This window comes from Leopardus geoffroyi, chromosome B4 (genome assembly GCF_018350155.1).
Source record: "Leopardus geoffroyi isolate Oge1 chromosome B4, O.geoffroyi_Oge1_pat1.0, whole genome shotgun sequence".
Taxonomy (NCBI): domain Eukaryota; kingdom Metazoa; phylum Chordata; class Mammalia; order Carnivora; family Felidae; genus Leopardus; species Leopardus geoffroyi.
The window spans coordinates 62974416-63001184 of NC_059341.1; the positions used below are offsets into that span (position 1 = coordinate 62974416).

Sequence of the window (26769 nt, forward strand, 5' to 3'; positions counted from 1 at the left end):
CCTGTGTACACAGACTTGAATTTACACTTCCTGACCTGCCTCACTTAATTCTCTGATGTAATCGTGAGCTCAGATTATATCTTTATGTTTTTCATTGAAAAAAATTTTTTTGAACGTTTATTTTTGAAGGAGAGAGAGAGCATGAGCAGGGGAGGAGCAGAGGGAAAGGAAGACACAGAATCCAAAGTGGGCTCCAGGCTCTGAGCTGTCAGCACAGAGCCCGACACGGGACTCCAACTCAGAAACCGTGAGATCATGACCTGAACTGAAGTTGGAGGCTTAACCAACTGAGCTACCCAGGGGCTCCACAGATCGTATCTTTAAATGTTGATACATCCGGTAACTGTATAGGGACACTAGGAGATGGGTACCTAATTACATATTTTAGCTAAAGGTGATAACACTTAGGATAAAGGCAGAATGACCCTTCAAAACATTTCTCACCTGCTCAGTTGATTCCTTCAGGGTTCTGTCATGGTCCCCAGCAACAATGGTCCAGAAAAGTGGATTATTTTTCCTGGAGAAAGAACAAGAAAAGTTTGACATGAGGAGTCATTTTTTTTACCATTTGATCTAACCCCATGGGGCTCTACCAACACGCACTGTGTTTAGCTCAGCCAAATGCCACTATTCCCCTGTCTGGTGCCTTTGTGTGATCTCCTGCCTGGGAAGGTACACCACACCTCCTGATCTACCTGTAGAGTTCTTAATGATGCATCCAGCCCCTTTATTTTGGCAATAAAATGACCTTGGAGCCCCTACCAAATATCACCAAACACTATTTTTAAGTTGAAAAGTTAAAAAGAAAAACTATAGCTTACTTTCATTTCACAGTGATATTAAGAATACATAATGAGATAGCTTCTGGCCTATGTTTTACTGTTAAAAGTAGCCAAACATTATCTTACAGGAATACATCTCAAATTGTTTTCTTTTAGCAAATCACCAGAATTAATGGAACAGGGGTTAAAAAATTTATCAGTTCACAAAACAGGTAAAACTCACCTATGGCACCTATGGGATTATTTTGGGGAGATGATGATTGGAAGAAACATAGGGAGCTGCTGGGTGTTGGCAATATTTTGTCTTATGATGTGGGTACTAGTCACGTGGGTGCTCACTTTGTGAAAATTCCTCTAACTATAAACTTGACATTTGCACCCTTTTGATATATTTCAAAAGGATGTTTTAAAAAAGTTTAAATCAACATCCATTAATCTGCCACATCAAGATTTTCAGCTGAAGAAATACGTGAGGAAAGAGTCCCTCAATTGTCACAAATATTATCACTTCAGCTTGGAGATTCTTTAATTTTCCAAAATTTACTTTTTTCCTTAGGAAAAGCAAGGTTATTGAAATTATTTTTTCAATACGCTTTATTCAAAGGACAAGTTTCTTCATATACATGGGCATCTTCTGTCTAGTCTTAACCATGTTCATTTCAATTCCTTGCATGATGAGTCTGACTTATTCATGTGTTTCAATATGACTTATTAAAGGAGCCTACTCAGGTAAAGTGCTTGGCAAATACCTTGCAGATGGTAATGACTCCATAATGGTAGCCATTATCAGTGTTATTATCTGCCATGCACTCTAACTGAAGGAATAAACTTTATTTTCAAAGTCACCCTCTAAATTATTACTTGATAGTAAAGAAACTTATTTTCTAAAGCCACTCTACTTCTTTAGATAGAGGATAGTGTGCACAAAGGAATGAAATTATAAAAATCATGGTATAGTTGATAATGTAGATCACAACTTCTAGTTGAAGTTTTATGTGCACAGTCATCAAATTTCCTTTAATTTGGTAGAACACTGTGTAAAAAAATTGTTATGAGAGAACAACATACATGTTATGAGGGAACAGAGTCTGAGTTTTTCCAACAGTAGGATAATAGCTCTAAGTAGCAACTGATGGATTTCTCCATCCTATCTCCCCCCTTGCGCACAATCAAATTTCATTTCTTATATCCTTAGGGTCTTAGCCCCAATCCAACAATGGGGCATATGCCACTACTGCTTTGGGAGAAGAAATAATTACTGCTGAATTACAGAAAAAAAAAGTGGCTGAAACTGAAAAAATTTAGGTCTTTAAGAAAAATTTAGTCTTTAAGACTGAAAGATTCCAATGTAGAATTGCAAAGTGAATTTAGTTCCCTACAGTAAAACTCCCAAATGAGCACAAAGACCAGTGTGAAGTCAGCAAAAGAAAAATACCAGTTTTCCCTAACTGTGGAACATTACCTGGGAACTTCTTACAAACACAAACGTTGAGGCCACACACCAGACTTATAGATTCAGCAACCCTCCAGGTGATTCTGGTTTATGCTAAAGTTTGAGAACTAATAAACTAGTATTAAGAGCAACCAGTGCCAGCGAAGCTATGGGAGGTGGTCCAGCGTTGCTGTTATCCTTAATGTCTTTGGAGTGCTACCCAACACTGTGAAATAGGCTGGCACCTAGTGCCCTTCAGCAAAAATGATGTCTACTTCAGCTCCCACACTTTGCAGATCTCCCCAGCTGGCTTATCCCCCATGGCAAACTTCCCTTATCAATGGATTTGGATATGTGGAAGCCCCCTTCAACAGAGGATGGGGCCCTGGGTGTCTACCAAGTCAATGAAGATGATCCGGGAGAAACAAGTCCATGAAGGAATCCACTGCAGAGTTCCCACAAAGGCAGAGTATGAGTGGAACATACCAATTTTGTTACTCTGGCCTATCAAACACTTCTGGTGTAAAGAGCCATATACTCCAAGGAATAGCTTCAAAAAGACATTTCTCTGGTGAAATAAGTCAGGCAACTATGAAGAGTTAAAGAAAAAATGAGGCACACAGACATTTTCTGTATCATTATAAATATAAGGCACAATGTTTTGTGCAAAAAATAATATATATGGTATATATAAATACTATAAAATAGACCGTGTGCTTAAATATTAGTGGGAAATCGTGGGAATGCAAGCTGGTGCAGCCACTCTGGAAAACAGTATGGAGGTTCCTCAAAAAATTAAAACTATAACTACCCTATGGCCCAGCAATTGCACTACTAGGTATTTATCCAAGGGATACAGGTGTGCTGTTTCGTAGAGACACATGCACTCTCATGTTTATAGCAGCACTATCGAAATGTTTATATCAACATGTTTATAGCAGCACTATCGAAAGTATGGAAAGACCCCAAATGTCCATCGATGGATGAATGGATAAAGAAGAGGTGGTATATAAATACAATGGAGTATTACTCAACAATCAGAAAGAATGAAATCTTGCCATTTGCAACTACATGGATGGAACTGGAGGGTATTATGCTAAGTGAAATTAGAGAAAGACAAATATCATGTGACTTCACTCATATAAGGACTTTAGGAGACAAAACAGATGAACATAAGGGAAGAGAAACAAAAATAATATAAAAACAGGGAGGGGGACAAAGCATAAGAGACTCATAAATATGGAGAACAAACTGAGGGTTACTGGAGGGGGTGTCGGAGTGGGGGATGGGCTAAATGGGTAAGGGGCATTAAGGAATCTACTCCTGAAATCATTGTTGCACTATATGCTAACTAATTTGGATGTAAATTAAAAAAAATAAATAAATCAGATTAAAAAAATAAGTATTAGTGGGAAATCAGATAATTAAAACATTGTTAGTATTGATCACTTCTAAAGAGGAGGAATGGATTCATGAAATGGAGAGAGTATTTAGATTTTACTTGATAACTTTCTTTAAGTGCCTTTATCCACAAGCATTACTATTATAAAAATCCTTTTTTTTTTTTTTTTTTTTTTTAAAGAAATCAAGAAACCACCAATGAAATTGCATACAAATTCCTTTTGTGGTCAACTTTAGTGGTTCACAAACATTTACAGCTGACTGTGTTTATTAATCTCAAATGACTCATCAATTTGAATATCCCCTTTGTGAAGAATGGTCTTGCTATGGTCTGTATCTTGCTGCAAGGTGTCTGGTTAATCACATAAATTCCCAGAACAGACTACACTAGTTGACAAGGGAATCTGCCAAAACGTCGTCTGTGCCTCGAGCTTCAATACTAATATTTGTCTTTTCTAAGACATTAATTGTTACTAATTAATCAGCTACTATTGAGGCTTCTTTTCCATGATACATAAAAATGAATTCTGATAGAATTACTTAAAATGGGCATTTCCAAGGGAGGGAAAGCCTAGAATGAATGGTATTGGACTGAGTTGGAAACATCCACATGAAGTCATGGTTAGCTTAATATAGATACAGAAAGATAGCTATATTTACAGAATGGATTAGTAACCATAGCTATATTTCCTAGCTCTGTCAGCTGAGAGGACCGAGTGCAATAACACCCTAGTAGCAACTAGTACACGCACGACTTAGACCTTGATTTCTCATACCATTCTCCAATAAAGCAGACCAGGGCTCACTGGAGAAATGACTGGTTCTAGGACTGAGGAGGGAATACATCAGATAAACCTAGAGCATTTTGTAGTGTCACAAATGGATAGGGGCATGTCAAAAAGATAAGAGGTGACCCTGAAAGAGCTGACACTGGTCAAAGCTGGAAAAATTTGAGCAACAAAATAGATATGTAGTATTTTAATGTTATTTTTTTTTTTTTTAGAGAGAGCGTGAGAAAGGGGGGAGGGGTAGAGAGAGAGGGAGACACAGAATCTGAAGCAGGCTCCAGGCTCCAAGCTTTCAGCATAGAGCCCGATGTGGGGCTCACACTCACAAATGGAGAGATCATGACCTGAGCTCAAGTCGGACGCTTAACCAACTGAGCCGTCCAGGTGCCCCTGTAGTATTTTCAAATAAATATCCCTGAATCCATACCGATATAAATACATTGTTTAACAAATAAATCAGGAAGAATAGACATATCTCCCATACAGAAAAATTTCAAACAATTTATGTAGACACTTTCCACTCAGGAGGTGAAGCTTAATACCCAATGCCTCAAGTGGCATATGACTTCTGTAGTTTTCCTCTTCCAAAACCATAATCCCAGTAAAACCATGAGGAAATAGCAGAAAAATTCAAGTTGAGGGACCTTCTACAAAATAACAGGTGAGTACTCCCCCAAACTGGGAAGGTCATCAAAAACCAGCAAAGTCTGTGATACTTAGAGCCAAGAGTAGCCTTACGTGACATGCCGACTAAATGTAATGTGGTATCCTGAATGGCAAAGGGAACTGCAACCACAAACACCTTGAGACAGAGGAAATGCAGCATGTTTGAGGAACGGGGCTGGCCCATTATGAGCAAGCAGGGTCAAGTTTGGGTCAGATAGACAGATAGGAAGTGGTTCTTCATCATGGCTGTACATTGGAATCATGAGAGGGTTTTTTTTTAAGTTTATTTATTTTGAGAGAAAGAGAAAAAGTGCATGAGCAGGGAGAGGGGCAGAAAGAGAGAGAGAGAGAGAGAGAGAGAGAGAGAGAGAGAGAGAATCCCAAGCAGGCTATTGCACTGTCAGCACAGGGCCTGATGCAGGGCTTGAACCCATGAACCATGAGATCATGACCTGAGCTGAAATCAAGAGTCAGATGCTCAACCTACTGAGTCACCCATCTGAGGAGTTTAAATAAAAAATAAAAAATTAAAAAAAAAAAAAACTACCTATGTCTAGAAGTCACCAACAAGTGACTTTAGTTTGGAAGGCAAATGAATTAATTACAGTTATACAAAGGCACCTAGCTTATCTATATACCATTAAGATAAGAGCAATTCACAGTAAAATAGAAACTACAATTCTTTTACATTATCAAAACCAAGAAAAACCAAACAGTGTACTAGTTTTAGGGATTCACAGATGTTAAAATTTAAAAAAAAACCCCATCAGTATCATAAATACAAAATTTAGCATAGTGTCTTCCTCTTGGCAGGGGTCCTAGGGGGTCTTAAGAAGTGTAAAGAGTCTTCCTAAACTGGGTGGCAAGGACACATATGTACATTTACTATTCTTTAGACCACATATGTGTCATGCGCAGTTTTTCATAACATGGCATAATTCACAATTTAAAAACCCTGAAAATGTTAAGCAAAATTTTAGTTCATTGGTAGTCCAGTGACCAACGTGGTAGATTATCCTACTGTGCTCTCCACTATTTGGACCATATTTTAAGGAAAACAACACTAAATCAATCCAGAGGAAGTTGTACCACATGGCAAGGTATCTGGAATTACTGACAAACAACAGAATGATGAGCCCTAGCTTAAAGATGAAATTAAGGGGCAATGTGAGAGAGATCTTCAAGTATAGGGAACACTGTTATGTGAAAGAAGAAGCAGACTAAGTTTTTGTTTTCGAGAGCTCCAGTAAATTTAGACCAATAGGTTTCTGCTAAAGAGAAACAGACGTGTGCTCAACATAATAATCAGACATTGCCATAAATGAGATGAGCAATTTCAAGATTTGATCAACATTTTCCGCACTGACATTGTTTAAGTAGAGGAAACGGCTGTATAGAAAGTTGTTGAAAGATTCCTGCTTTAGAATTAGTCTGGATGACTTTATTCGATAATTATACTTCTACCCTAGGCATGGCCATAAATATATGCTAAGTACGTTATTAAAATATCATCAGTTTCACTCACGATTGCACACAATGGGCTGCAGTGAGAATCCAGGTTGGGTTGAGGATGGCACCTCCACACTGGTGACTGCCTTGAAACCTCACACCCACCTGCCATGGCCAACAGTGGGGACAGGCTTCCTCCCCCACTACAGTTCTTCTGGAAAGCCACTGGAGACTAAATGGAGGGATGCCACAGATACCTATAGCAGAGAGGATGAAATTAATGACCTATCCAACTGAAATAAGAAAGAACATACACCTCCTCCAATAGCTGACGGTAGTAATTTCCAAATATCAGATGAGCTTTATAGAGATATCAACTCCCTAACATCCACCTCTGAGGAATCTGATTTTAAAAGCTTGCCTTGGTAACTCTGCTAAGCAATTAGGTTTTTAGTTACTGGCCTACAAAGTAATATTTACTCATTCATTCAATAAATAATTTTAGTGGTTGGTACTGCCAGGCAATGTTCTCGATAGTGATGTTTTAGGTGTCGCTGATCTATCAGTGAATAGAATAGACAAAAGTCCTGGCTGTCATGGAACTTACATTCTACTGGGATGGGTTATTTTTGTTGTTGTTGTTGTTGTTGTTGTTGTTAACCGAGCATATAAAGTTCTTCATACATATCCTTGTTTCTTCTCTCTCTCGTGGCATTTTCTCCTATTACAGCTCCCTGTACAACTTTCTATTATAGCCCATCTAGGCCATATTGAATACATGCATATAGAACAATGAAAGATCATAATTTTTGACCAGATACTTCAGATTACAAGTAAGTTAAAAGTTGCCAGTGTGTGCTAAAATGAAACAAAACAAAAAACTTTGTTTTCTCCCTTTGCCTCAAAATGCATAATCATATATTAAATATGGATTCTAGGAAGATATTTTAAATATCAAGTTTGCACAGGTGCAAATGAGGACAAAGAATTACTCTCTGCACCCTTTTCTTCTAATCATAAAGCTTATTTCTTCTTCCCTCTATTTATATGTGTATATGCAAACCCAAACAAAATTCTGGAAGTTTCATGGACCTAAATGTAAAACTCATTCTTCTTCATTGTAGAGTTATATAAAGGTAAAATGAGGCTTTCCAAAGAAGAAAGATTAAACAGGTAGTAACTACATGACCATCAACTCACCATATGGAATAAGTTTTGCAGAAGATACAAGATTGGTTTGGGGAGGTGATGTTGATCCAACTTGGTTTGAAGAGTCTACAGAGAAAACATTTTTTTAATTGAAAATATTTAAAATCATCTACACTAGCTGACCCTGCTTGCTTATCTTGGTCAATCATAAAACCACTCTAATGTTGATTTCACTACTGCAATCTTTCCAGTGCTAAATGCCAGATCCCATAGATGTGATTGGTTATATTTTTCTTAAATTCCTAGTGTATCTTGACCCTTTTAAGCATTTCTTCCTTCCTTGGTTTCATTAAATTACTCTCTTGATTTTCTCAAAAAATCTACGACCATCTCTTCTCAATCTCAGTCTTTTTTTCAAGATCCTATCTTCCAGCCTGCAAGATATTCCACAAGGTACAGTTCATAACCCTATTACTATTCATTTGCATATATATGACTTCCACATTTCTCTCTTAAGTCTCTTTTCTGAATTCTAGATGTAGAATATGCTAGCTATATTCATCTGGATCTCCCACAAGCTCATACAAATCCACTTGTCTCAAATGAAACCAATTGATTTCAAGAGTCAACACGGTCTTATGTTTCTCTGTATCATTTAGTGGCTCTACCATCCACCTAGCCACTCAAGCTACAGTCCTCAGAATCATGCTGGAATTTTTCTACTTTATCTATGACCTTTGCCACAACATATCTGATCAAGGACTACACCTGAAATAAATTCTTACTATGATTTATTCACTACTCTCCTTGTAAATTCACTAATCTCTGCCTAATCTTTGTCTCTATCTTCCACATTACTACAACATTTGAGTTCTGGCTCCGCCTCTTGGCAGTTATGCATCTTTGGGAAAGCTACTTAACCTCTCTGAACTTTCTTCCTTCATCTGTGAAAAGGAGAGCATTGTATAAACCTCTTAGGTTTGTAAGGAGGAATAAATGTGGTAATGCATGTGAAATGTTTAGTCTATACTTGGTACAGAGCAAGTAATCAACAAATGTTAGCTGGCTATCCTATCACTCTGGTACCTAAAACTGAATGCCCTGAATCCATCATGATACGACTCTTGCCTCTTCTAACATTCCAAAACTTGAACACTGCCAAATTATTTGTAGTTTTTTGTACATCACCCATTCTTTTCCACACTAGGGTCTTTAAGGAATGATATTCCTTCCATCTTAGTAAAGGCTGCTTTATTTTCTAGAATGGCTAGAAAACTATAAATCCTTCAAAACCCTGAAATGTCCCAAAACAGAGACAGTCAATCTCATTTCTGAATTGCATTCTCTAATCTAAATTATCTACTTTTGATATAAGGTGCTTAAAGTGTTTTTTGACCATTGAGTGGATGTAGTTTCTTAGCTTCACCAGAGGTTCTTGTTAAAGCACAGATTCCTGGGCCCCATCACAGATCTACAGAACCTAAATCTTCAGGAGTGGGCACAGGAATCTGCAGTTAAAAATTTTTTTAATGTTTATTTAATTTTGAGAGAGAAACAGAGAGTGAGCAGGGGTGGGGCAGAGAGAGAGGGAGACACAGAACCTGAAGAAGGCTCCAGGCTCTGAGCTGTCAGCACAGAGCCCAATGCGGGACTGGAACCTATGAACTGTGAGATCATGACCTGAGCTGAAGTCAGATGGTCAACCAACTGAGCCACCCAGATGCCCCAGAAACCTGCATGTTTTGGGGCACCTGGGTGGCTCAGTAGGTTGAGCGTCCGATTTTGGTTCAGGTCATGATCTCGCGGTCTGTGAGTTCAAGCCCTGTACTGGGCTCTGTGCTGATAGCTCAGAGCCTGGAGCCTCCTTTGGATTCTGTGTCTCCCTCTCTCTCTTACCCTCTCCTGCTTACACTCTGCCACTCTCTTTCCCTCATATAAATAAACATTAAAAAAAATGTTTTTTTAAAGTAGGCTCCATGCCCATGACCCTGAGATCAAGACCTGAGCTAAGATCAAGAGTCAGATGCGTAACCAACCGAGCCACCCAGGAGTCCCAGGAATCTGCATTTATATTTTGTCACCAAGGTGTTTCAACCACCCTAAATTCAGGTAAACATGGCTAAGTGATCTTCCGTATAACTATTTTCACAAGGAAAATTAATTACTGTGCTAGTGCTTATCCTCACCTGAGAGCAAAAAGGTGAAACTAGCCTTGAAGCCTCGGAAGTTATTTTCACCATCACTTTTAAAATGAATCACCAGCATATTATGAGGACTGAATATTGGAGTAGGGTTCAAGATCCCACAAAGTTTAGCTGTAAAAGTTTTAGGAAAGTTTGATTTACAGTTACAAAATTTTTTAAGTCAGAAAACAGAGGTAAAACATTATCTAATTTTTTCCCAGCAATTCTGGTTTTCTTCAACTTTGGTTTGTAGGCACACTTTTCCATTGTATGTGGGAGTGAAACACTAGTTTCAAGATAACTATGTGTTGTAATTTTATCTCATAGAAAAACACTCTACAGATAGAGAAAAGACATCTGATTTTTAGCATGCATAGAAATGTCAATTGACTTTTAATGTACACAGTGCGAAGGGGCGAGTTAAAGAAAATCCCAAACTTTGTATCCTCCTTTCAAAGGGAAGGTGGCTATGCTTTATGTAAGTAACACCTGAAATCTGCTTCACTTGAAGCCCACTCTATACAGATCCTATTCAGCTGGATGAGGGGGGCGGATTGTGCCTCCACTCAGCTGCCCTGAATATCCAAACACTCCCAACCAGCCTATATTCCTGGGTCTCAGACCCACACTGACATCTAACTAAGAGACAAATAATAGATATATTAAGGGAGTGGCTGCACAGCTGGAAGAGATAACTTCTTATACTAAGTAAATTGGTAGGTCAAAATGGAAAGTATATTTGAAGTTTTCAAAAATTAACTTTTAAGATTCAAGTAGAAACTATAGTTTTGGTTACTTTGGTTACTTTTGGTTACTTTTTTTGGTTACTATACTTTGCAGTTACTTTTTTTGGTTACTTTTTAATACAAAAAGGAGTTTAAAAAATTACCTTCAGTAACTGCCAAAAATGTATTCAATGTTACTATTTCCTTTTTCCCTGGGACTTCACATTCACCTTCCAAATATTCTGAAACATTCTCCAAATTTTACATGTTTCTATTAAAAATCTTACTGGTGAGGGGTGCCTGGGTGGCTCAGTCGGTTAAGTGTCTGACTTCAGTTCAGGTCATGATCTCACATCTTGCGGGTTCAAGCCCCACGTTGGGCTCTGTGCTGACAGCTCAGAGCCTGGAACCTGCTTTGGATTCTGTGTCTCCTTCTCTCTCTGCCCTTCCCCCACTCGTATGCTGTCTGTCTGTCTGTCTGTCTGTCTCTCTCTCTCTCTCTTTCAAAAATAAATAAACATTAAAAAAAATCTTACTGGTGGGGCAGCACCTGGGTAGCTCAGTCGGTTTAGCGTCCAACTTTGGCTCAGGTCATGATCTCATACCTGATCTCAGACCTTGTGGGTTCGAGCCCGGTGTCAGGCTCTGAGCTGACAGCTTGGGATTCTGTGTCTCCCTCTCTCTCTGTCCCTCCCCCGTCTCATGCTCCTTCTCTTTCTCAAAAATGAATAAACATTAAAAAAAAAATTTTTTTAATCTTCCTGGTGAATCCATTGTTGGCTCATCGGTTAAAGCTAAAGTTTTTTGACACCTGAGTTTCCAGAATAAGAAATCCTTATTCTCATTCAACTTTGTGTCACCCAAGGAGGCCAGTCAGTGTTACAACTACTCTTGTTCTTTACAGATGGAATGTCACCCACCTAACTCGTGCTCCTCTTCAGGATCACCATAAATCACAACAGCATCATAAATACAGTTTGGGCTAAATTCAGTGATAAAGTCCTCAAATTCCAACTGTGCAAATTAGAAACATAACCAGAGAAATGGTCAAGGAAGAGAAGAGATGAACTTTAAAAGCTTCCCTCTGAACATGAAAAGGCTGGCAGTTACCCCTCCTATTCTATTGATAGAAGTGTAAGTAATTCCAGCCTCTTTGGAGAGCAATTTGGCAATGACTATGAGGTTTAAATGCACAAATCCTTTGACACAGAAAGTCCACTCCTGGGAATCACATACATCCACAGGTGCCCAAATACATGGACACAAGAATGTACTAGCACTGCTGGTAAGGGCAAAGACTGGAAACCCACTAAGTGTATATTATTGGGACCTGACTTAAATTGTGGAATATCGGGGCCCCTGGGTGGCTCAGCTGGTTGAGTGTCCGGCTTCAGCTCAGGTCACGATCTCATGCTTTGTGAGTTCGAGCCCCGTGTCGGGCTCTGTGCTGACAGCTCAGAGCCTGCTTCCAATTCTGTGTCTCCCTGTCTCTCTGCTCCTTCCCCACTTGTGGTCTGTCTCTGTCTCTCTCAAAAATAAATAAACATTAAAAAAAATTAAAAAGAAAGAAATTATGGAATATCACACAATATAATGTATGCAGTTAATGAAAAGTGCTCTGTGGACTCATTTGGAAAGATCTTTGAGATATTTTTAAGGAGAAAAAGCATTGCTAAGCAATGTAAATATATGCATGCTTCTAAATGCTCAGAAGATCTCCCTAGGGACACTCTAGTGTTCACTTGCCATTAGGAGGTATGATGGGTGTTAGATGAGAAGGAGGCCTACTTTTCGAAGTATTCTCTTAAACTGCTCAAACTTTTCAAAGCACATTTATAGATCCAGATGTAGGTTGATATATTTATATATGGTGGCAAACTGAAGCTCCTAGTCATAATGGCAGTTTCATAGCCAGGATGAAGCAAGTTCTGCCTAACCAACACAGCTAAGCTCTCAATGAAGTAAAGATCTTCCTTAGCTGCTTACCTTTATAATGTGTTTCTCCGGAGCACGAATGAACCAATGACACTTTACATTCATGGGATACGAGTCAGGATAACTGGCAGAGTGAATCATCCCTTCTTCCACCAATACAGATACACTCCCACAGCCTGAATCTGCTGAAGTGTCAGGGAAATCCAAAGTGAATGGCCAAAGGCATTCCCTCTTCCTTATTCCCATATCAGATAAAACCATCAGGGAATTAAATATCTGAGATACCAGCTTCTGAGTTCTTCTGAACAGCAGTAAATGTAAGCTCAAAGCTGCTGCCACCATTTTCTGGATCAGAAACAAATGTCACTGTGGCCTCACTGGTCTCAGTCAGCAATGGTGAAGGCAATTTATCTCCACAGACCTTACCTTAAAAGGAAAAGAAATTGAAATAGCATTACTAAAAATGTCACAAACTTGTTAATTTTTTTTCCTAACACTATGTTCCAGGAACTCTGTGTTCTCAACCCACCAAACTATTTACTGGTTAATTTAATTTTTCCACACTGTCTGTATCTGTGCTTTTTCAAACTCAATCTCACATGTCTAAATTCTACTCATCCTTCAGGGCCTGACTCAAAGTCCAGTTCTCATAAACCGTCCTAAATACCCACTGAAGTAAGAGGTACCTTTTCTGAGTCACCACAGCACATTTCCTGTACCATGTCATTTTCTACTTTATGGTACACGCTTAGATACCTTATCAGACTGCAATTGCATTAGAGCAGAGACTGTTTTTACTCCACATATGTGTAGGACTTGATATGATATCTGGCACATTGTTGATTTTTTAACAAATGATTGGTTGAAAGAATGGTTCCTAGGTAAATTGCAGGCCTGAATGTGAAATCATTTAGTCAATGAATATTATAACCCTTAGCACAATACCTTATCTACAGTATCCTGTCGATTTGCAACAAGCTATTTGTCCTAATCACTGGCCTAGGGAGACCTAGAGACCAAGGTCTATACCAGCTCTAGAGATCTTCTATCAAGATGCTTAACACATATTTCAATTAAAGTTATCAATTATGCTTATATAGTGTATAAGTGGTATTCCACAAATGACCTGAAAATGATCTATTGTCATGGGAGAAAAGAACATTATAAAACAATGTGAAGTTCAATGTGTATAGTTATTATGTATAAATGAATATACAGTACCCCAAAATGTTAACAGCATTTATCTCTAGGTGGTAGGATTTTTAATGGTTTACATTTTCTTCCAGTTACTTACCTGTCTTTACCAAATTTGGCAAACAGGCACCCACTTTTGTGATAAAACCAAAAAACAAAATAGATGTTGCCCTGAAAGGAAGTTTCTGATAATTGTGAGATCAATGTCATTCAAAGCTGCTACTCAACCTGAGGAGGGAATAGCTCACTCAACATGCCAGTCATTGGTTCCTCTCTTACCACACACATCTGCCCCTTCAGGAAATGGACAGCATATAAAGTGTTCTATGGCAGATATCTAACTTCAGGTCCCTTTGCACATCTTCAGTTGTTCAGATACTCTAACATGACAAGAAAAAATAAATGTAACATACGTACTAATAAGCACTCCATTGCTTGATTGTAAAGATATATAGCCATCGTCACAACCAACTTGATTTTGTATGTCTAAGCTTGCAAATTTTATCAGGATAATTTTATCTTCTGGTACCATTATTTTCCACATACATAAGCTAGACAGGGGAAGGTGGAGAAAGTATAATAAATGGGACAGTCAAGTGTGACAAATAAGATCTAATATATGGGCTTTAGCTCATAACTTACCAGTAACAAAAATCATAAAGACTATTAGAAGATAATAGGCAATGGAAGTTCCTTATGTAAGAATAATTTGGATAGGCTCAAATTGCTGGCATTTATCCAACAAATAGAGGCTGGAATTAGAGCCTCTATTAGAGAGTGGCTGGAACCCACCCTTTAAATTTCATTCAGTTATAAAATGCTAGGATTCTGATCTGTAAATTGAAAACCCTAAGATTCACCTCTTTGTTCTAACTTATTAGCCTAATTGAAAATTCATAGTTTTCACCCAGAAGTCAAATTATGGGTCATGAATTATGGATTGACCATGCTGCATATGTTAACTCTAACCAGCCACATCCTCCAAGGTCAGCCTGGATCTCAGTCCTTGCAGGTGCAATGTCACCTCCCTAACTTCCAGTAAGGTCAGCTGTGACCTTTTATTAACATCTTTAGAAATATGTCTAAACATTTTGAAAGGAGTCTTACATAATTTAACACATAATCTTTTACTTTTCCTACACGAATTCGTATTATTAAAGAAAAGAAACCCCAGCAGACCGTAAATCCTTAGCATCTTTTGTGCCTCACAATCATTGGGCTGCAAAGCACTCTTACCTGGAATCTAACATGTCAGAACAAACCTCTTTCTAAAACTTGGCAGTCTTTCTCAACAGACTTAGACCTTTTTTTGTTGTTGTGTTTTTTTTTTTTTTACATACTTTTTTAAAGTTTATTTATTTTTGAGAGAGAGAGAGAGAGAGAGAGAGAGAGACAGCATGAGCGGGGGAAGGGCAGAGAGAGAGAGGCGGGGAGAGAATCCCAAACAGGCTCCACACTGCCAGCACAGACCCCCCAATGCAGGGCTCAAATCCACAAAACCATGAGATCATGACCTGAGCCAAAACCAAGAGTCAGACAACTTAATTGACTGAGCCACCCAGGCACTCCATCAACAGCCTTAGACCTCTTAACAGTATCACTGCCCTCTAAGTAATAAGTGTTCAGGACTGTAGGAGTTATCCAGCTTTTTAATGCCCTGTTTCCAAAAACCAAATGTAACAATTCTTACTAAATATCTTCTTAACCAGAAACTCCCTGCTTTACTTTTTCAAGTCCATCATCTTGAACATCGAGGTCAAAATAGGCTGCTTAAATATTATTAAAATCCCTCTTTAAGCACTTCAATTTATAAAACAATAAGCTGTCTAATATATTACAAAGCTCACTTTTTTAGGCACTTCAATTGAAAAAGCACTCCACATCTATCATCCTTATTGAGGCTCTTTATAACCCTCTGAAGTGGGCAGGGAGAAATAATTCCCCTTATTCCAAATAAGAAAACTGTCATGATATTAAAAGACTCATCACACCTCACACATAATAGGAAATATAGGTTGGGCTTTATGGCTTCAAAGGCAAGTACTTTCTCCTGTTCATCAAATTATTGTCTACCTCAAAATCCCTACCTCAGTGATAGAAAACAGATTTCAAATCATATGCCAACCTGGTTTGTTGTTAGTGACTGCTGTGTTGCAAAGGATTCTGAGGTCTAATCAAGCTAAGTGAGAGAGGATTACCAAAATTAAGCCTTGATTTACCTATTCAAATGTTTATTGAGCATTATTATATGCCAGGCACTGTTCTAGGCTCTTAGAAATGCAATGTCTCGGGGCGCCTGGGTGGCTCAGTCAGTTGGGCGACTGACTTCGGCTCAGGTCACGATCTCGCGGTCCATGAGTTCGAGCCCCGCGTCGGGCTCTGGGCTGACAGCTCAGAGCCTGGAGCGTGTTTTGGATTCTGTGTCTCCCTCTCTGACCCTCCCCCGTTCATGCTCTGTCTCTCTCTGTCCCAAAAATAAATAAACGGTTAAAAAAAAAAAAAAAAAAGAAAGAAAGAAAGAAATGCAATGTCTCCCACAGGCATGGAAGGGGAGAGATGACCTGAGTGTCCTTTATCTGCCAGGTCTCAGAATCTAGGTACCACCCAGCAGAATAACAATAGGCTTGGAGGAACTGTGTAACTCCTTGCTCCTTCTTCACATTATTTGTTTCTATCTTAACATTAGTTAATTAACTCCATCTTCAATTAATGCTTCTACCATTCTCAAGGCTGCTTAGCATAATGGAGAAATCACTAAGATGCAGATTGATTCCGTATCGCATTACATTTCTAAAGCACATGTTTTTTCCTCCACGTTGGAACATTCCAGAATCAGAAGGTTCTTACAGTATAGTCTTACAATTAATTCTTTTAGACTTAGATGGACACAGTTCTTGCAGAGAGGAATGATCTCTGGCCAGTCACCCAGGAGCACTATCAACTGCATGCTACTTACGTTATTTTCAGGTGTTTCAGACTATACGGGTGGTGGGAATTTTAGACTACATACCTGCATAAGTATTAGCTTGTGATTCAAAATCTCAGAGAAGATTTTTACCCCTCTCTACACCAGTGTCAAGGTAGGGGCATGTAGCTTTCCACATGGGTGGGCGTGTGCCTGGTTTAGCCTTACACTGAACATACAGCTTTTGGTGTCCCATCTTTATTTGAAATCTCCTGATCTGGGGTATTTTTTATTTCTTTGTTGAGTACATAAAATAACAATTTTACAACCAGTTTGTTTTAGATTTGCTGAAATACAGTATCAATTCATGCTAATACTGAGTTGTAAAGTTGCTGAAAGTCTTCCCATTAATCTCTGCTTGATTCATTTTAGTCCTTACATGCTATTAAGTATCTTAACTATTTAATCTCAACTTCATCCTCTAAACTTGAAGCAGCTGAAACCTTACAATTACTAAGAAGACATCTAGTGTAAATTCATTTAACCTTCCTATAGGTAACCTGAATTTTGTTGTTGTTGTTGTTGCTTTCTCAGGAAAGTGATTATTCTTCATTTTTTCCAAAGCTAAATCTTCTTTAACTGTTCTGTTCTCATGAAACATCCTTCATGTATTTATACATTTCTCTTGGCTCATCTTACTTTCTTCTGCTCATAAGCACAGTTAAGCCTAACCCACCCACCCCAACACAACACAACAACAACAACAAAAAACCCTGCTTCTCTTGAAACCTGTCCTACTATCCAAAAGCCACTGTCCTGTCTTCCTCTTTCTCTTCACTGTTAACTGTCTCCTCATCTGAAACAAGGGCAGCAAGCCCTCACTCCCATGCCTCCTACAGGTCAAAAACCCTCATGTTAAATTATAAGGCTCTCTCTCTCTTACAACCACATTTTCAACTCACTATCAAATCCTGTGGTTCTATCACTTTTCACCTCCTCTACTATTGCAAACCTGATCCCAAGCCATCATGCTTACCTGGATTATTGATGTCAATACCAATGACACTAACAGGGCTCAGCTCTTGGTCTTTCCCTTCCAGAGTCTATTTTCTTTCTTTTTTTTTTTTTTTTAAGTTTATTTACTTATTTAAAGAGCATGCATGCACAAGCAGGGGAGAGGCAGAGAGACAGGGAGGGAATTCCAAGCAGAATCTGTAGGGCCATTGCAGAACCCAATGCAGGATTTGAACTCATGAACCATGAGATCATGCCCTGAGCTGAAATCAAGAGTTGGACACTCAACTGACTGAGCCATGCAGGTGCCCCTATGGTCTATTTTCAATGAAACAACCAAAGTAATCCTTTTTAAGTGTGTCAGATCATGTTCCTTGTCTGCTCAAAGTCCTCCAATGACAATACATCTTGTAGTAAAATTCAAAGACCTTCTTATGTCTTCTAAGTTTGACCACGCTAACCATGACCATTTCCACCCATCACTTAGCTCTAGTGCTTTGATTCTACTGTTCCCCAGATATACCAAAAATTTTCCTGCCTCACATATGACATTCCTTCTGCAAAGAATGTTCCTTCCAAAGATGACCATATGATTCCCTCCCACATCTTATTCAAGTCTTTGTTCAAATATCATCCTTATAATTAGGCTTTTCCTGAGCAACTTCTCTAATATTGCACAACCATCCCACCTTCTTGCTATGGTTTTCTGCATAGCGCTTACCACCTCCTACTATTATTTATAACGTTATTTGTAGTACCCCTGTTCTCCATTTTCCAACTCGTCTCCAAAGGAAGCATTTCTGTCTGTTTCATTCACGGCTTTATTTCTAGCACCTGAAACAGTGCTTGGCACATCTTAAAGCTTTGATAAAAATGTTTTGACTATTTGATGAAGGAAAGATACCAAGTCTTCAACAACCACTCAGCCAGTTATGAATATAGCTCCTGATCCTACAATTCTACTCAATTAGCTGCCATATCCAGTGGCATTTTATCTCACCTCATTTTGCCTTCTGCAATATCTAACACTGATAACAAACGTTTTTGCCTTGAAAGTCTTTCCTGCAGAAATCTCTTCGATACTTCATTGTCTAAGTTGAATCACAGGTTCTCTTTGCTTGAGGGTAAATTGGCTGTCATCTGCATGTCTCTTAGCCCAATGTACAAATGCTTTCTACAACTCCACCCATAACCATCCATGCTTTTCTCAAATATCTACTTATAAAGCAAATTCATTACTCCTGAGGAAGGCCATTAGATCTCAGAACTCTTTCAAGTTAGAAACTACCTTCTATTGCAGGGTGCCTGAGTAGCTCAGTCAGTTAAGCGTCTGACTCTTGATACTGGCTCAGGCCATGATTTCGTGGTTTGTGGGATTGAGCCCCACATCATACTGCATGCTAACAGTGCAGAACCTGCTTGGGATTCTCTCTCTCCTTCTCTCTGCCCCTCCCCCCCCCAAATGAATAATATAAATTAAAAAAAAAAAAAAAAAGAAACTACCTTACATTGGATTGAAATCTGCTTTCTCCTAACCTTCCAGCTCCTTATTCTCAGCTCTGCACTTCACTGGAGCAAGTGCAATTCTGCTTCTGTAGTAGATCCTCAGACAATTCCTTCCTCCTCTCAAGTCTTCTTTGCATCAAAACCATTCCTGGTTCCTTCTACCATATCTCCCAAGATATCATTCCAAATTTCTTTCCATGTTAGCCATTGTCCTTCAGATAATTTCTAGCTTATCGATGCCTCTTTCTAAAGATTGTACCTGGATGGGGCGCTAGGGTGGCGCAGTCAGTTAAGCGTCCGACTTCAGCCAGGTCACGATCTCGCCGTCCGTCCGTGAGTTCAAGCCCCGCGTCGGGCTCTGGGCTGATGGCTCAGAGCCTGGAGCCTGTTTCCGATTCTGTGTCTCCCTCTCTCTGTGCCCCTCCCCCATTCATGCTCTGTCTCTCTCTGTCCCAAAAATAAATAAACGTTGAAAAAAAAAAATTTAAAGATTGTACCTGGAGACCCCTCCCAATGCCCCTGCCCAGGACTCTAATAAAATAGGACTCTCACTCTTATTCTAGATGCTATTTTCCTCAAAGTTTAAGCAAAAATGGCAAAGCCTTTATTGGTATTACATTACTAGGTTGACACACAGAGAGTCAACTTGGACTTTTTAAAATTTTATTTTAGAGATAGAGTGTGCATACAACCTGGGGAAAGGGGGGAGAGAGGGAGAATCATAAGCAGCCTCCATTCTCAGTACAGAGCCCAATGCAGGGCCTGGTCTCATGACCCTGGGATTATGATCTGAACTGAAATCAAGATTCAGACACTGAACCAACCGAGCCACCCAGGTGCTCCTCAACTTAGACTTTTAAGCCTTTTAAATATTGGCTGAAATTAAGCCACATTATTTCCTTTCTATATTTACAACAAATATCTACAGGTCATTATACATTCATTTTATAAATTATAATCTTGCCACCATTTTAGTTTCCCATTGCTTACAGCAAAAAAATCTAATCTTCTCCTCATGGAATTTAAGACCCTCTATAACTAAGAGCTAACCAGCCTTTTTATCTTCATTGTCCACTGCTATACCAGTTCTTATTTATGCTAACATTACTGTCCAGCTGTCCTGTGACTCACATTGTCCAAACAACCATGATATTCTCTACCTCCCTGACATTTCTTACACATTATCCCCTGTAGGTGGCATGATATGTTGAAATCTCTTAGACACTAGAGCTACAAACAGCTTCATGAGCTATAAAATTATAACTATCCTTCAATGCGTAGTTTCAATACTATCCCCTTCATTAAAACATTCCTACCTCCATGTCTCCCAATCACGGTATAAACACACACATGCCTCACAAACCACTGCAATGCCAATTAGTCTTTCTATTTTCCAAAATACCACCCTACGCCTGGGTAGTGTGGATTATAAAGCTTATTGGTCTTGTTTTACACTATAGTTTTTTATCCAGCTCTTTCTTCTTACCAGATTATAAACTCACAGAACTATGATCTACCTTTGCATATCTTTAAATGCTCATACAATTTTTAAAATTCAGAACACTTGAGGAAGCGAAATACTTGCAAAACTTATTTCTAAAGCTTAAAGGTATCTTTAGAGGGGACAGACTATGTAGAAAAAATTTAAAGACAGTGAAGCATATTCATCTCCAGCTATTTCCCATCTTCTGGGAAATAAAATATCACCATTATTACAGAAATAAGTAGGAAAGGATTCATCACTAAATTCCCCTAACAATCTCACTAGCAGATGCTTTCAACATTGGATATTTGAAAACATCAGTTCAGATAAGCTCCAGTCTTCATACTACTTGTGCTGATGATTTGTATCGGTGGATAGCAGAAATACCAACCAGCAAATGTTTGCTAATCAGAAAATATCAGATGAAACATATAGACTTTTATGTTAAGCAGATTAAGAAATTGAAATACTAGACAAAATTCACAAAACATAGCCCCTTAAGTGGCCTGATATTGGGGGGCGGAAACCCAAGAATCATCCTACCTTGGATACATACCAATTATGAGAACAGCTGCTTTCTTTGGAATGGTGGTAACGAATCTTCCCATTTTCTCCAAATAACACTGGTCTCTCAGATCTACAATCTTTCAAAATGTAGAAAAAAGTTGATTATTTACTTCAGCTATGAACAGAATTTCAAGATATATGATACATAGCTTGAAGCTTTGTAATTTATATAGTTTATATTTATGGGAATGCACGTTTTTGGATGCTTTGACCTAGACACTGTACTTAGACTTCACTGAGATAATTTATAAATCATAATGTTCTTTTCTTTACCCAAGTTCTTCAGATTTAATATTTCTTTATCCAGCTTTTGCAAATCATGAGTCACATCAAGGTTTCAAATTTTTATTACATGGCACTAATACGGCTTTCTCCCCCATTTCTCACTAGGATATCCTGGGTTATAATAAAATACCTTTGTATAAAAATACTAAAGTAAAAGTTCACAAGTTTTATATTTAAATTTTTTTATATTTAAATTTTTAATGTTTATTTTTGAGAGAGAGCGAGTGCACAAGTGGGGGAGGGGCAGGGAGAAAGGGAGACACAGAATCTGAAGCATGCTCCTGGCTTTGAGCTGTCAGCACAGAGCCTGACACAGGGCTTGAACTCATGAACCATGAGATTATGACCTGAGCCGAATTCAGGTGCTTAACTGACCGAGCTACCCAGGCGCCCCGAAAGTACACAAATTTTAGCAGGGACATGTCAAGTCTCTATCATGCACTCAGCAATTCCAAATTCCAGTGTCACATTTTAATTGTTGGAAACTAGAAGAAATAGGCAACTGTGGCATGAGAAGCTTAGATGATGTTAAGGAAGTATTATTTAAATAAATTGTCACATTGTGCTATTATTTGACTGTGGAATTAACCATTACTGGCTGATTTCATTGCCATTTTAAAATATTGTTACTGTTAACCTTTGTTCAGGGCTTATTAATCCTTTTAACCTTCTCTTTCAGGTGATGAAAACTGAATAGAATTGCTACCTGGAGAGACTCTCCCTGTGCAGTAATGACAATGAACAGAACACTTTCACTCTGAGGTCCAAATCGGAGTGGCAAGCCTGCTCTAGTCAGAGGGAGCTCTGGTGCTCAGCTGGACCAGTTAACAGTGGTGCTTCTCGAATCATCAGCAAGGTGGCTGATCTTGGACTGCAATGAGGGAAGGCTGGAGGGAGCCCTGTGCTCTGACCCTCTGGCTCCCGGCCTTGAAACGACTTCCTTCTTGTACTGAACTGCTTGGTCCTGTAAGTTGTGTGTCCTCACTCGTTCTGTTCTGCAAAGGCTGCCCTCTTGCGCAGGTGCTGTCCCTCTGCAAGGCAAACCTTGTATCCCTTGGGACTGAGCCCCTCTGCCTTGTCCTCAGTGCTCTGACAGCTCTCAGGGGCTTAGCTCACCTTGTAGCTTAGCTTAGCTCATCTTTCATCACTGGGCCAACATACTCCTCTGTCTTCCCAAATAGTAGGAAAGTTCCCTGAGGACAGGCTTGGCATCTCCAGACCCACATTTGTTTCCTAATTCTAGATTTTAGTGCTGCAAAACAAAGTAACCCTCCAAGGCCTCCCTTATTTTCCCCACTGTTGTCAAGTAAAATTAACAAAGGTGAGTGGGGAAAATGGGAGGTGAGTAATTTATTTTTAGTGCTCTAAACTAGTTTAGGGGAAAAAGGTATGTCACCTGGATAAATGAAGCAAGAATCCTTTCTCAAAGACTATTTTTTAAAAAAATCTCATCATTACAAAAAAAAGACCCATATCTCATGAAGATCTACATGAACAGAAACTTGAAGATTCAGGCTCTTTCCAAGTTAAGTTCAAGTTAAACTGAAAGAGAACAGTTCTCATGAATTCAGAGATTTAAGTTTATATACATTGGATTAGGAATTGAAAACCAGATAAAGTCATCCTTTCTTTTACAGCTTAGTTCTGATTATATCTGCAACATATCAGAATAACTACCCTTGAAATAAGCATGATCAATTTTTGATTTAGAACAAAAGGCAGAAGGATGAATTCACAGAAATTATACCTACCTGTGAATGTGTTCTGAGTGATGAAATCCATCAACTCAAACACCTTGGAGAAAATGCCAGGTGATGCCCTTCTATGGTTATTTCTTAAAGTCCAACCTCTAGTCCAACCAGCTCCCTGGGAAGTTATCCCAGCAAGGACCCAGATTCCATTGCCTCTTCTACAAACCAATGGACTTCCGGGGTCTCCCTTTTGTGGGACAGAAAAAAATGAAACTTGAAAATATTCACGAGTTAAAAGTATTTCAGCACAGGGGCGCCTGGGTGGCTCTGTCAGTTAGGTGTCCGACTTCAGCTCAGGTCATGATCTCACGGTCCATGAGTTCGAGCCCCGCATCGGGCTCTGTGCTGACAGCTCAGAGCCTGAAGCCTGTTTCAGATTCTGTGTTTCCCTGTCTCTCTGGCCCTCCCCCGTTCATGCTCTGTCTCTGTCTCAAAAATAAATTAACGTTAAAAAAAATTAAAAAAAAAAAAGTATTTCAGCACAACAACAAACAGCACTCATCCCAAAAAGAGAAATAGTAGAGGCATATATACCCACTGGTTACTATCAATCAGCATTTTTTTAATCCATTTTTTTGCCTCTTCATCATTAGTTTCAAGGTACAGTGTTTTTGCCCAAATGTAACCTCCTTACAATTAGTGCCTGCAATCTTGTTGAGCTAACACTTAATTTTTCTCTTGCCCCTACTTGTTTGTGAACAACCACATGCATTCTGCAACCAGTGAAAGGAGCAGGGGGAATTGACAGGTACATTCTTCCGCTCTACTTTGCCATCTGGAATTGCTAGGAAAGATTGGGTCATATCCAAGCCTACAGCACCAGTGAATTGAGTCAAGTTCATGCAATGGCTGAAGGCTCTCAGAACAGAACAGAGGCCTAATTTTGTTCCAGCGGCTATATGTATAGGACTGTTGGTTCTCAGAGTAGAGGATAAAGAACCCATGATTTTAGGATCCTTTCTTTAATAATCCTTCATAATAATGTGGTGTTTTGGGAACATGGGTCAATTCTGTGCCAGACTTAAACCCTCTTCAAAAGGCAGAGAATTGAGGGTTTAACCGCCCACCCCCCAAGGATTGCCTCTCAAGGATGCAGACAGGATAAAACACCCTTAATCTATGTCCCAATTTAGAAAGTGGGATAATTGTAAATTTCTATCTCTTCCCTTCCAAACTCTCCCTGCTACTTGTCCTGTCACCACCTGCCCCCTTGCTCCAGAACAGAAAAGTCAAGAAATTTTCCAACAGATAATTTTAGGGAGCTTCCTACAGCAGTTTCAAGCTGCTTGTTGGGGAAGAATAAAAACTCCCGACTCCTCCGATTTAAAAAAAAAAAAAGTGGTTTTCCAAGTAAATTATCTTCTCTATCTAAAACTTAAAACTCATGTCTTTCACAAATTGGTCTCCTTTTCCTCTAACTTGTGAAGATCGGACTTCTTTATAAGCTACTGTAGTCAGCCTTGGGAGGTAATTCACAACATGTTTTAACCAACAGTTACTATAGCTGTGCCATCTTTGGTCAAACATTGTACAAACATTGCATTCTGCACTCAACACTTAAAAAAAGTCACACTGTTTAACAAAAAGTGGAATGAAAAATAATTCACAGATAGACCTAATCAGATAGAGCCAAAGTGCTCTTGCACCATTGCATTAGGTTGGAAATGTTGAACCCCTCCCCCCATCTTCCCTCCTTCCATCTTCCCAAAAAGAGGGGTGGGGGTAAGAATGGGCACAGAACAGGAAAGAATGCTCTCAGGCCAGGTCAAGTAAACCTTTTCAGTAGAAGCATGGTGGAAAGATGAACAAAAAAAGAATGTTGAAGCAATTATTCCCCAAAAGCAGCTCATGGGAAAAGGCAGAATCCACTATCGCTTATATGATACTGAATAACTGGGCTGGCTTATGCTTTTTACCTGACAGGCCTCCTTTTCCCCATCAGGAAAACTGGCACACATCATGGTCCTCCCCAGGAGAGGAAAATTCATACCCGTCAGCACAGAATTACACGTTCTGTCATCCACGATGGGAAGCTCCACTTCTTGTAGGACATCTGAATACTCTGATGCTGTGGAGGTGGACTGATGAGTTAGTCAACAATTGTCCTTACTGAAACAAATCAGTAAGAACCCTACAAGTATAAAACTATTTCAACCATGTTTAGGGGCACCTGGGTGGCTCAGTTGGTTAAGCATCCCACTTCGGCTCAGGTCATGATATCACAGTTTGGGAGTTTGAGCCCCGCTTTGGGCTCTGTGCTGACAGCTCAGAGCCTGGAGCCTACTTCAGATTCTGTGTCTCCCCCTCTCTCTACCCCTCCCCTGCTCACGCTCTGTGTCTCTCAATAATAAATAAATGTTAAAAAAAAAAAAACATATTTCAACCATGTTTAATCAAAATGTGGAAGTCCTTTTGTAAGGTGTGAATTATATTCTTTCCTAAAATCAGATATGTGATAAAGGACATTTTTTTATTAGCAGATTTTTTTTAAGGTAATATAGGCAATTGTATCTTTCCTAACCATATACTTCAAGTTTTCCTAAGTGGAAAACTTTAGTCAATAAAGCAGTATTTGTGAAATTCTTAATTTTGAAAAATCATAATATTAAAGACAAGGAAATTTAACTATTGTGACTATTTCCTGATTATCCCTTTACTGTATTCTTCTTCATCTGTCATAGTTACTGCTGGTTTTCTTTTTCTGACACATCATAACCAAAATGGTCAGCAGAAGTTTTATGTTGAGCCTTAGATACAGACATTTTTATGGTGAAAACCACAAGAAATTCTCACTGGATTATAACTCGGGAAAAAAACAAAAACAAAATAGGATAAATATATTACTCGTGGCCAATACAATTTCTGCTTCTAGTGGGCAAAGAAATCTAAAACTGCTATATATTTTTTGATGCCTCTTACTCTCTGAAATCTTGCACCATCCACTGGTCATGCAAAGAAGCCCTGCTTCAAATTTATCATCTTTATGGGGAAGACAGATTGGCTGAACAGCAGTTCCTGGAAAAAGAAAATTTTAAGGTTCCTAGATAGGCAAGTGATGCTGAATATATTTAGAAAAGTAACATCCAGTTGTTTTCATGGCTTCTACACTTTCCCTCTAAATATAATATTGATATATATTTTAAGTTTTCCCCTCTCATAAAAAACTATTCCATAGTTGTAGAAATTTAGAAAAATGCAGAAAAAGTAAAATAGGAAGAACATAATCCAGTGTTATACACACCACCTTGACCCTCCAAAACTAACATTTTAGGGTATACACTTGTCCTTTTTTTTTTCCTTCCAAGATTTTATTTAAATTCAAGTTAGTCTACATATAGTGTAGTATTGGTTTCAGTATAAGTCAGTGATTCATCATTTACATATAATACCCAATGTTCATCCCAGCAAGTGCCCTCCTTAATGCCTATCACCGATTTAGCCCAACCCCCCACCTACCTCCCCTCCAGCAACCCTCAGTTTGTTCTCTATCATTAAAAGTCTCCTATGGCTTGCCTTCCTCTCTGTTTTTATCTTATTTTCCCTTCCCTTCCCCT

The 26769-nt window shown here is 38.9% G+C and overlaps 1 protein-coding gene across 1 annotated transcript in view; it reads right to left on the minus strand.

Moving 5' to 3' along the window:
• Nucleotides 1-26769, minus strand: part of OVCH1 (ovochymase 1) — a 57236-nt gene that overhangs the window by 22890 nt on the left and 7577 nt on the right. Inside the window, exons 6-17 of the mRNA XM_045466467.1 lie at nt 26135-26230; nt 25132-25283; nt 23216-23402; nt 21169-21256; nt 14122-14255; nt 12796-12936; nt 12562-12692; nt 11496-11589; nt 9854-9982; nt 7719-7793; nt 6595-6775; nt 445-517 (exon numbers count right to left, since the gene is read on the minus strand). Coding sequence (XP_045322423.1) covers nt 445-517; nt 6595-6775; nt 7719-7793; nt 9854-9982; nt 11496-11589; nt 12562-12692; nt 12796-12936; nt 14122-14255; nt 21169-21256; nt 23216-23402; nt 25132-25283; nt 26135-26230 — 1481 coding nt within the window. The remainder of the gene's footprint in view (nt 1-444; nt 518-6594; nt 6776-7718; nt 7794-9853; nt 9983-11495; nt 11590-12561; nt 12693-12795; nt 12937-14121; nt 14256-21168; nt 21257-23215; nt 23403-25131; nt 25284-26134; nt 26231-26769) is intronic.